This window comes from Lichenostomus cassidix, chromosome 13 (assembly GCF_008360975.1).
Source record: "Lichenostomus cassidix isolate B80296 chromosome 13, HeHo_3.0, whole genome shotgun sequence".
Classification (NCBI taxonomy): domain Eukaryota; kingdom Metazoa; phylum Chordata; class Aves; order Passeriformes; family Meliphagidae; genus Lichenostomus; species Lichenostomus cassidix.
Window position 1 is genome coordinate 18581366 of NC_139494.1, and position 12240 is coordinate 18593605.

The 12240-nt window shown below is 39.5% G+C and overlaps 1 protein-coding gene across 5 annotated transcripts in view; it reads left to right on the top strand.

The window, feature by feature from the left end:
* KDM3B (lysine demethylase 3B) overlaps positions 1-12240 on the top strand; it is a 52849-nt gene that overhangs the window by 11828 nt on the left and 28781 nt on the right. For 4 of the 5 annotated variants that reach the window (XR_014854983.1, XM_085074137.1, XM_085074138.1 and 1 more), the window contains exons 3-10: positions 1172-1285; positions 1715-1820; positions 3401-3525; positions 4949-5017; positions 5915-6496; positions 8847-10128; positions 10454-10655; positions 12001-12215. Coding sequence is in view for 4 of the 5 variants with exons in the window: in XM_085074137.1 (XP_084930263.1) it covers positions 1172-1285; positions 1715-1820; positions 3401-3525; positions 4949-5017; positions 5915-6496; positions 8847-10128; positions 10454-10655; positions 12001-12215 (2695 nt within the window). In the remaining variant the exon portion in view is untranslated. The remainder of the gene's footprint in view (positions 1-1171; positions 1286-1714; positions 1821-3400; positions 3526-4948; positions 5018-5914; positions 6497-8846; positions 10129-10453; positions 10656-12000; positions 12216-12240) is intronic. The other variant, XM_085074136.1, reaches the window with a different exon arrangement.

Below are 12240 nucleotides of genomic sequence, written 5' to 3' on the forward strand. Positions count from 1 at the left end.
ATTTGGGGGTGTTAGCATAAGTCTGCACGCTGACTGTGGAATGATTCCAGAGTATTTCCAGTACAACTCAAGCTTCATTTGAAGGCTTGCTGAAAAATCTTTCCATCCTCTGTACTCTGGACAGCCACATGAGCTTTGAAGCTTTCTCTAGGTACTACAGGCCTACCCAGATAACTGCATGAGAATACAGATTGGAGTTAGCCAAAGCACCAGAGTACATATTTGCAATGGGAAACAAACTACTTAGCGTTATGAGGGGGATGGTAGGTTTCAGGGGTGTGAGGTGTGGTGGGTTTTGTTGGATTTTTTTTCTGTTTAAGATATCACTTAAGAATGTGTTTTCATCCTTTGTTGTCTCTTTTTTGTAGTCCTGTTTGCTTTCAGGAAATAGTTTTACATAAACCTAGAAAATAATTTTTAATGTATATAGTGTTGTATACAGGAGAATGGAGTGTGAACAAACTTGATGAGAGCAGTTAAGGGAAAATGTCATGAATATTTGTGTGTTAAAATCATGTAAATGTGAACATGAGACAAAAAACACATTTCAAAAATTCTGGTCAGCAACTTCCTTTTCCATCAGCAAGTTATGTTATATGGTTCTCTGATTCTACCATTACAAGGTTTTTGGTTCCACGAGGTACTTTTAGTGATTTGTTCTGCATCTGGAACATCAATAGTACACTTGCTATGAACTTTATTTTTTCACAAAACACTAGCCAAAAATGCTCTCAATTTAGTAATAAGTGTATAAGTTATTTACAGCTAACTACTGTAGAGGAATAAAACCACTCCTTTCAGGAGGCTGTATCTGAAATATGTTAGATAGTTTGAACCATTAACCAAATCCTTCTTTTTTAACCTGAGCATCTGAAGGTGCTTACCAATGAAAGACCAAATACCACCACAGGTGTTTTCATTTCTGCTTTAAGATCTAATGAAAAAGTGGATCCAATTGTATGTAATTCCTGCTTGTAAAGCAAGAATTATTGGCTAAGACATCATAACTATTATTTCACATTAAAACTCAAGGTACTGGTTGGTACAAGTTGAGAAATTAAAATTTTTAATTTTTAAAAAAAATCTAAATAGCATGCAAAATTGACTGTTGTTGGCCTGTATGTGCACTCAGTCATTTTGGTAACTCACATTTTTTTGTTGCTCATCACAGACCTTCACTCCTCTAGTAGATAAGCTGGGGTTAGGCTCTGTGGTCCCAGTGGAGTTTCTTCTGGACAGACATTTACGTTTCCTGTCTGATGCCAGTGGATTACGCTTATTTCAGGTATTTGAACTGTGTTCAGTTAAAATGTAAATTTAGCTTTGTGCTGTGCTTGTCAGATTAATTTTATTTTTTTCTTACTGTTCCACCAATGTATCCTCCTTTCTCCTTTCACCTCCCTGTCACTATTTGTATTTGTTTCCCTGCATTTCCAAGTCCTTACACTAACCTCCATTTGCATGCGGAAAGTACTTATACTCTTCATTGTTCAGTTGGAGAGCTAGCTATCATTGTGGAAGTTCTGCAACAGCTTTTGCATAGCTGATATTTTATTCCTCCTGGCACATTCAGTAATATTTTTCTTTATTTTACTTTTTTGTTCTAGTTTGTCAGTCTCTGACTGCAGTCTGAGAAGAGCTGTCTCTTAAAAACTTACAATTCTATTACCTTGGAAGACTATGCTTTTGTGTTAAAACTGTTTGTTTTTGACAGATGGGAACAGAGAGTCAAAATCAGATTCTGCAGGAACAGCCTTCACTTAGAGAATCTGTAAATGCACTGATCAGTGACCAGAAGCTTCAGGAGATATTTAGTAGAGGTGAGGTGTATTTTCTATCTCAGAGCTACTTTGTTGTGCAACATTTGTAAGACTATGCTGGAATTTCTGAAGGGGGATAATAGTAGCACCTGTTACTCTTTCATTTGGAATGCCAATTTTCTGTATTTTGCAAATTCTTTATGAAGAAGTATTATTTTATCACAGATACAGGTAAGTAATTGCTGAGATACAACCAGAAATACCTACTGGGAATGGTCACTTAAGATGTAGTTAAAGCAGGACATTGTCCACGTATTTACAACTTCCCTTATTTTAAGTTTTAGTTTTGAATTTTTAAAGTTTTACAAAAATTTTACGAATTTACAAAAATTTACACAAATTTACATTACACAATTTACATTTTACCAAAAATCATACAAACCAAAATTTTTTATGATTCTGTTCTCTAATTGTGGAAATTTAGAAGTGAAGTTCCTCTGTAGCTGTTGGTCCTCAGAAACTTTATTTTGTAATGGCAATTAAAATGTTGACATTTTGATAATTAATACATCAGTTGCTTAAGTTGAAGATACATGTGGATGTTACTGTTCAGCATAATGTTAATACCTTATCTGTTGTCTGGACTGTGTATTAGGGTTAAGCCTGATGTGGCTTTTGTTGTCACATTTGGGTCATCTTGGTCGAAGCTAATGTTAAATTAATTTCTATACAGAGTTCATGTGCCAAGGGGCCACCCTAGCGATAGACCACTGTCTTACATTTGAAGGACAGTGTAATTCTTGATGGTAATTTGGTGCCTTTTGGTCAAATAAAATGTGTATTCGTAGAAATTCTGTGAGGACAGTACTTCTTACGTGTGCGAGTAGCTTTAGAAGCGTCCAGTTTGAAGCCTTCTTCTGAAGTGCCTTATTCTGGCTGTGTCACATACAGGTTGTTGGATCATGTGGATTTTGATGATCCAAGATTAGCAGATCTTTATTTTGTCTGGACTTAGGTTAGGAAGAGAGCTCTGCATGGTGATGTGGAGAGCAAGGGCAGGGTCAGAGGAAATCTTTCTGTAGATGGTCTGTTATTGGTGTGAAAGAACTAAGACTGGTCAGTTTAGAGATGTTGGATATGCAAATACATGTTTCTATGCTGAAATGCATGGCTTTTCTACTGGGATTTGAGACATCTGGACTAAGTCAGAAGACTGTCCACTGGATTGATGCTGCATAATTACTAACCTGTACGTTAGAAAGCAAAAGCATTTAGTTGGCAAGGAGCCCCCATCTAGCTTGATTTTGTCAAAGGAGCGAATTTATTTTGGTCTTTTATGGGGGGCTTTTTTGTGTTTTTTGTTTGGTTTTTTGTCGTGTTTTTTTTTTTTTGTAAACTGTATTCATTTTGTCTTCACAATAGCTTTGAGTTAGAGCAATGAGGACCTATTGACTTTTTAGGATAAAATGCCTCCTTACACAGGATTTGCAGTGGAAGCCCTACGGTTTTAATTTCTTTCCACCTGAAAGATGACACTTCAAACCTTAATTAAGTACACGGAACTGTTTTATTGGATGAATCTTAATTAGTATGACACAAAGCTTGTTTGGAAGATTTACTCAAAGTCCTTCTTTTTTCAGGTCCTTACAATGTCCAAGGCCAAAGAGTTAAAGTTTATCAACCAGAGGATGAAAATAGCTGGCTCTGTGGTGTTGTGAGCCACCAAGACCCAATAACTCGTCTTATGGAGGTGTCTGTGACTGAGGTAAAAATATGAGGCACTGCTTTGGTGTTCCTGAAATACCATTCCTCAGTAACTATATGTGGAGAATGATATCTGTGCCAAAACTTGTTTCTTTAGCTTCTTTGGTTTTTGTTTTAAAAGATGAGTAATTACTTGCGTTGTGATTCATAGTATTTTTCTAGTATTTTTTCCTATTATGATGACTTTCCAGAATAACTGATGTCACACAGACCATATCTATTAAAAAAAAAAAGTTAAAACTATTCCACTGGAAATTAATGCTGTGTGAAAAAATATTGGAAGTGGTTCTCCAGATGGGAAAACATGCTGGTGCATAGAAAGTTACGCACTAACAGAAAGTTATCCTCTGGATCTCTTACTTACATTGTGGTCTTCCTGTGACTTCTCTTGGTTTCCATCTGATGGACTGTACAAGTGATTTGAAACAATTGTAGCATAGCAGATGAAGTCTTAGTCTAAATAAATTTGATTTATTGTATTTTAGCTCAGACTGTTTACTTTATTCCTGTTCCTATCTGTAAACCTGTATACAGCACAGAGAATCTGCATTGCTAGCGTTACCTGGTTTTTATTGTGCGCTTCTGTGTAGTCTGACAGGTAGTTCAGTCTTACCGGTGGCATGCTCCTAATGGCTTCCTTTTTCAGGAACAGCTAGGAACAGGTCCGTGATGCTGTGTAGCAGAAGCACTTGGTTTTTCAGGTCCCATCCTGTATCTCATGCCCACTGCCCCTGTAACCTCTTCCATGTGTAGATTGAATGCACTGAACGTGCAGTAGCCCTGCACTCTGACAGCTGCTATTGCTGATGCACAGGGAAAGAAGTATACTATGTACAGTAAATCTGCACAGTACTTTGGAGAGGTGTGGAGATTGTGGAGTATGTGCATTCAGGAGATACATGCTAAGAGCCACCCAGCTTCCTGTGTGCTTACTGTGAAATAACAAGGTAACCTCCACACAATTACAGAGGTTGGATATTTGTTTCTCCATTTGGGGAGACACTGATGGGAATACTTAGGCTAAATTGATGTGGTTCTTTTAGTAGTCTTTTCTCCATCTAGAGAGTGAACATGCAGAAGGTTGAAACAATGTTAACTCAAACTTGAGAGCTGTGTTTAATGCAATGAATGCCTGTAGAAATGCTCAATAGAACAAAAATACAAGGAAACATTGTATTGAATCACATATGAAAGTTTTTGAAATAGAGAAGGAGCAAAAGGATAGAAGATGTATTGGAAGGCTGTAGAGATGTATTGGAAGGCCGTAGTATTACTAAGAAAGTGGGACAGAGAAGGTAAATGGGAGAGGGCCTGCGCAGTGAATGTGTTTTGGTCTCTTATGTTGATACTATGTACTTTGAATTAAAAATTAACCTCTGCTTTTCTTTTTCCTACCTCCTCGTTATCATCTGCATAAAAATTAGAGTGGTGAGATAAAGTCGGTGGATCCTCGACTGATTCATGTGGTGATGGATAACACTTCTCCAAGTGAGGTAGTACAGCAGTTCAGGTCTTGTATACACAGTGTGAAGCTTCATAAGATTTTTGATATGAAATATCTAAAATCTGGAAAGGACTTAAAAATGATGCAGTGTTCACTGTGGACTTTGGATAATTAAAAAAAATTTCCTCTTAAAGTTGGAACAGGAGAATTTTGTTTACCACTTTGGTCATAGCTTTCTTTAAACAATCTTCTCTTTTTGTTCAGGCCTGTTCACTAAGTTTAGCATGGATCTTGGAAGGGGGGGTCAGTAACAGCGTAATCATGGTGGTTGTACTCCATTTTAAAGTGTAGTGTTGCTGCCTTTTTCTATCACTCTGTGCTGCTTCGCAGACCATTTTAGGCATTTATAAAAATTGCCGCCTGGCTTCTCTGCCTTGTAAGCCAGCATGTTTGCTTGTGGCATTTCATTTCTTCAGTTGAGAGGTTCCATGATAACATTTGAACCTGAATCTTTACCCTAGGCTAAAGGGCAAGCTATCTCCTGTAGTTATGTATTGTAGGCTTTGTGTATTGGACAGAAAGTGTGCCCTTCAAAAGAACTGTGGGATTTATACTTGGAGCAAAAATAAGTGTGCAAATAGTTCATACATTATGAAGAGCTTTGTTGGAGTATTGCATGTTAATCAAAATTTGCCATGATGTGGTACATGCTGCAGCAAGGTAGCTCAGCTAAAAGATTTCTTACTCCAGTACAAAAAAAGACAAGACTGCGCTTATTGCTTATGTTCTGTACTCCCATAACATCTCTTCTTAGATGTCTCATTTTGTGATAAAGTGTTCCTAAGCTTCAGAGCAGTGTAATATATTCTGTTCTAACAGAAAAATGTTCTTTGGATGGGTATCCTGATTGTTCTGTTTAGTGATTGTATGGTCTTGTCTGTTGTAGGGAGGGGGCCTAAAAGCAGGGAAATCATCATCTAAAGGGAAAAAGAAGAAAGAAAGCCTGGAGGGAAAGGATGGAAGGAGGAGGAAAAATGTATCAGATCCTGCTTGTGATCCTGCAACAAAGAAGCTAAAGGAGAGGGGTGAGGTGGATGGCAATGGTAGCGATGGAGGTGAGGCAAGCAGGGGTCCTTGGAAAGGCGTCTCCAGTAGTGAAACAGGACTGGATCCAAGGGCCAAGCAGTTGCCTTCATTTATTCCTCAGATTAATCGCAATATTCGTTTTGCTACTTACACCAAAGAGAATGGCCGAACACTAGTAGTCCAAGATGAGCCAGTTGGTGGTGACACACCATTGCCCTTCACTCCATTTTCTTCTGTGGCTGGACAGGCGTTACTAGTTGGATCTGGATGTAAAGAGGCAGGAAAATCACTGGAACAAGTTGGCCAAGGCACAGTTGCTTCTGCAACTGCAGTTACTACAGCTGCTTTGACGCCAACAACTGTGAGAATTTCTGATACCAGTTTGCCAGCTGTTACTGGACAGGAGAAATTGAAAACAGTCCGATCACAAGCCCAGGGAGAGGTGAGTAGGTCATGTTCCAGAAAAATTTACGTGTTTGGAACAAATGCTCTGCAACATACTCCTGTTACAACGTGAGTCCATGGAATTGAAAAACTGCCTTTTCTCTCATGAGTCCATCTTCTCTTGAAGAAGACCCTTTATTTGACCTAAGAAATGATTCTAAAGAAAGTTAAGGTAACTGGTGAAGGAGTAATATAAGCACAAGAGTGGTGTAGCACTCTTATCCTTATATAGCCTTAATCTGAGAAATGCAGATTTAAAGTAACACTAAGCACTGCACTTAATTTTGTTTTGTCATATGGTAGATAACCTACTTAAAATCTCATGCCTTTATATAAATAAATCTGCGTGAAAATGTGCGCTGAGTTGAGCATTCAAGTTACTTTAAAAACCTCAAAACTGGAAAAACAATGAGCCTACATTTAAAGGACCTTTTACAGATGGCTGTGTTGTGTTAGTGCTGTGTTATCTATATAGTAGAAAAATAAGCCAGTTGCATTGTGTACTACTTAGGACTAAAACCAAAGAAATAATTAAAATATTTGAGATGAGAGCTCAGTCTGCAAGCAGCTTGAAGACTTTTTAGTTACATTTTTGTTTTCAAGGCAAGCAGTGGAAAAATAGAAGGGAAACCCTGTTAAAAACAAAATCGAAGACTTTTTAAATTAAGTTTTATAAAAAAAAAACAAAAATGAAACCCACCTCAGTAAGTACAACAAAAATTAAGAATCTTGCTGTCTACTGTACAAAAAAAGTGAAGGAAATGGGAGATACATTAAGAGAGTCCAGTGTGATTGCCAGGAGGTTAAAGGCATTGTTATCATCCCCATCTTTTGTATTAGCTAGTGGAATGGGTAGAATGGTTAGATGTTTACCTTGGGATAAAGATTCCGAGATGGTAAAGTGTAAAGGAGAAATAGAGTTGTTGAAAGCAGGAGTGTTACATAATGAACATAATACAATATAACCTGTTTTATCCCCCATCCCCCAAAAAATAAATTCAGAGCTGGGAGCAGCTACACATTGTGTAGTTTTACTGAGAAATTTTGGTACAGTCTCTGCTTTCTTCCCTCTCTCCAACCCCAGATCACTTTTTTAAAACACCAATAATCTGGCTTCAGAGTTGGAAGGCAGACCAGTAGTCCATTTTAAACTGTATTTTTTTTTTGAGGGAGGGAACCTGACATAAATCAGGAAGTGTTGTAGATAGTTCACATGTGTTACTGTTTCAGGCTGTCTACCGTAATATAGTGTGATTTGGTCCTTGAGATGACTTCACAACCTTAATTTGCATTCATATTCTTTTTAAAACTGTTAGAACTCCTTTTTCTAAAATTACTTTTATCTCTGAAAAGAAGTATCTGAAATTCTAATATCTGGAAGAACTGTTAATAGGCTATTAAAGTTATTACAGCTGGAGATTGGTAATGAGGAACAAGCTAAACATTGGTGTGCAGGGATGTTAGTGACCAATAGGCTGTGTTGCACAGAGTCTGTGGTTGTATTTAACATGACCTTGAAATAAAATTGTGTTAATCATGAGCTGATTTTGAAGTGGAAATTCAAAGAAAAGGAGTAGAACTGATCTAAATGATTCTGTGAGGAATTAGTCACAGCATATAATCAGTTACAGTAGGACTGTCAGAATTGGAAAATCTGAACAAGTACCAATTGAGAAGAGAGTAAGTGACTATTCCATGTCACAATTATGGTTGTAGTAGAAATCTGCCAGTTGCAAAATTTTCCAGTATTTAATGGTCATTAATGTTAAGCCTTTTGTTCTTAACCTCTACTGGGCAATCCCCTGGAAGGCACCATGTCCTTGGCATGTATCTACCTGTCAGCAGATGGGACTTGCTGAGACCAGGAATAGTTTGTCTGCGAACTGCTGGGGGGCTTGCTTTGTTTAATTAACTCCCAAACTGAGTTACTTATTTCAAGGGTGCTGCTTAAGTAGGAGAAGCTTATCAGAATGATCTTGGGGGAGGGTGAAAGATAAGAGGTTATTCAAAACCAGTTTCAATTAAGGTTCTCTCCTTGTTGATTTGACTTTAAATGGTCAGCAGTTTTACTAAGTTGCTTTCCTCTGAATTAGTTCATCTGTCTTGTGTCTCACCTTTGTTCTAAAGTGTGATAAGACATTAAGTATTAGTTTTCTCTATGAGTCTTCGGTTTCAATAGCTTGTGGGCAGGAATCTCTAAAGAAGTTTCTTCATAGTAAGTAAGTCTGCTGAAAATTTCTGTTCTAGATGGGTAAGTAGAATGCTAATGGTACAATGAAATGAACCTAAATACTCTTGAAGCACGTAGCAGTCTTATAATAGGCTAATGCTTACTAATTTTGTTTCAGAATTCCCGAAACTCACTTTTGGCCTCTGGATTTGGAGTCTCTCTCCCAAGTGCTTCCCAGTCCTTGGTATTTGGGGCTGGAAGGAGCCAATCAAATGGAGTGATGGCTCCAGAAAGCAAGCCTTCTGGATTTCCTTTTGGCTGTGGTACTGGACAAGAGATTCAGAAAGATTCTGATACATCCAAGAACTTGTTTTTTCAGTGCATGTCCCAGAATCTTCCTTCCAGTAACTATTTCACAGTCATTTCAGAGAGCTTGACTGAAGATGTCTCTAGTCGGGACTCATTCAAGCAGTGTACAGAGAGTGTGGGTGCTGGGACCTGTAAAAGTAAAATTCTTTCAGTGGACACTAAGCCAGGAGCCCAGTCTGGTAGTTCTGTGGAGCGGAAGCTGCCTGTGGAATCTATGCCTACACTTACTCCAGCCTTTTCACGAAGTCTGTTGAATACTCGTCCCCCTGATAATCATGAAAACCTGTTTTTACAGCCCCCAAAGCTATCACGAGAGGAACCCTCAAACCCTTTCCTGGCATTTGCTGAGAAAGCAGAACTTAGTCCTTTCAGTGGCTTTGCGTCTTCATCTCAGACGGGGGTTTCTGCTCCCTCGACACCTGTGGGTCATAAGGCCACTTCTGGCTGGCCAGAATCACTCACCTCTACAGACTCTTTAGCTAAGAAGAAAACCTTGTTTATTACGACAGACTCCTCAAAAATAATCTCCAGTGCTTCTGGTTCAACAGCTGCTGCTGGTGTTCAAAGCCCTTCCACTGTAGGGAATGGACGTTCCAGCTCACCGACCAGCAACCTGACACAGCCTATTGAGATGCCCACTCTTTCCTCCAGCCCAACAGAAGAAAAACCAGCGGTCGGGCCTGGACAGCAGGACAATCCTCTTCTGAAAACTTTTTCTAATGTGTTTGGCAGACATCCACCAACCCTTTTCTCTTCACAGACAGAGTTTCCTCAGGAGAGCAAAGCCCCTTTTGAAGCTGTGAAAAGGTTCTCCCTAGATGAGCGGAGCTTAACATCCAAACAGGACTCTGACTCCAGTACAAATAGCGACCTGTCAGATTTGAGTGACTCTGAAGACCAGTTGCAGGCTAAGGCTTGTATGAAGGGTATCCCAGACCACTTGATGGCGAAGCTAGGCCCCAATGCAGAGCGCAATGCTGAGTTGCTGCTGGGTAAAGGAAAGGGAAAGCAAGCCCCAAAGGGCCGGCCCCGCACAGCTCCCCTAAAAGGTGATGACTTGAATGCAGATGATGTTTTGGAAGCACAAGGAGGTGGGATACTGGGTTATATCCTGTGTATTGAATTGCGTGAGCTAACCACAGTTGTAAACCTTGTTTATGCTCAGTAGGCAGCACACAGGATGCTTACATGGCTAAAGCTTAATGCTTCTTGTATGTGAATTAGATGTTCACTTTGAGAAATGTTTAAGCATGTATTTGTCAGGACAGAAGCATGGTATGCTACAGGCTTGAGCAGACTTACTGGTTTTACATGGGTACAAGCATACAGATCTCTGAAAAGATGATTATTGGAGCCAGTATCCTTTTGCTGTTGCAGTTAACTAATAGATTTTTACTTCTACTTTGCCCCACCCAGTTGGCCAGTCTGTGCTGAAAGACATGAGTAAGGTGAGGAAGCTGAAGCAGTCAGGTGAGCCTTTTCTCCAGGATGGCTCTTGCATCAATGTAGCTCCACATCTGCACAAGTGTCGGGAGTGCCGTCTGGAGCGGTACCGCAAATTTAAGGAGCAAGAGCAGGATGACTCAACTGTGGCATGTCGCTTCTTCCATTTCCGGAGGTGCTCAAATTCTTCTTTCCTTCATATGTAGTCTGTGTGCAGAGCTTGGGCCATGTCCAAGCACAAAGTAACTATGTTTTATTTATTTAATATGCTTGGGTACAATAACAAAGGTTTTGAGTGTCTTGCATTTCCCTGCATCACCTCACTGGAATCCCCTCACTGGGCTGGGAAGAGCTGCTTTTCAAAGATAAAGCTTTAGGATACTAAGTGAGCCTCCAGGTACAGCCTCAGGAAATTGAATTTGCTTTTTGGGGTAGAATTTTACTTCTGGGTAGAAATTTGTATGCAGTAACTCCCTCCTTCATAAGGCATTCAGAAGAATGGTAAAATTTTAATACACTCAACAAGTAACTAAACATTGCCAGCATGAGGCTGATGTTTGACCAGATTCTGTTGAGTACAGGACTAATTTTTAGGAGTAGAACACTATGTCTGTGTTCTCTCTGTGTTGCATACATGTCTTACACTTCTTTGACCTGTCATGCTTCCCTTCATCTTCCTTAACTGCCTATTCTAACAAGTGCTACGCATCTTTTTCCAAAAGTATGTTTATTGACTTTGTGGCATATAAAGGATGAACTGAATTTTTAGTATGTGTCACCCATCCAGTAAGCATGCTGCTTCTTTTCCTAAACTTGCTAAAAATTCATCTAGCTTGAGGTTAAAGACAAGATGGTTTCTGCTTAAGAATGAAGTCACCTTTGATACAGACAGGAGATGTTTAGGGTTCTGTCATACCTTTTTACACCTTTTACTGCTCAGTGATTAGGAGGGTCAACAGCTGCTGGTAAAACAGTAGTGATTCATCTCTGTGGAGAGCAGTGCAACAAGAACTTTTGCGTGTCTGGTAATATGAGCTGTTAAAAGAGTTGCCAAGTGCTAGCAGCCCTAGCCAGAACTGGAATACCGTTTTCCCAAAAGTCATGAAAAACTTTCTCATGAATTAAAATGGAGAATGAGAACCATTCAGAATTTTGCAAGCAGTATCATGCAGCAGCTCAAATTGAATTTTGAATTTTGTCATCTCTTTCTATTAATGTGATAGAGAAGTGTAATTTAGCAAGCTGTAGCAATTTCTTTTAGGTGGAATTTCCCACCCTTGTTTACTAGGACCTGGGGATTCACTTTAGTGGGTTTTGCAGCCATAGATCTGTGTATACCTTATTCTCTGTGTTGCTGGGATTTGCATAGAAGTGTGCTATCTGTAGAATAGAGCACTCTAGCTGAAGTCTTCCCCCTCCCCCCCACCATTTCCTGGGTCGATGTTCTGATAAAGATGGCATTTTAAGTCAATTAAAGGTGGTTGAGCAGTTTCTCAGTTACTCCATCCTGTTTCCTGCAGGCTGGTGTTTACCCGGAAAGGTATACTACGAGTAGAAGGTTTCTTGAACCCCCAGCAAAGTGACCCTGATGCCATGAGCCTATGGATTCCTTCTTCTTCCCCTGCAGAGGGGATTGATCTGGAAACTTCCAAATATATCCTGGCCAATGTTGGGGACCAGTTCTGCCAGCTTGTTATGTCAGAGAAGGAGGCAATGATGATGGTGGAGCCACATCGTAAGTTGGGCTTTTGTCATGGCTT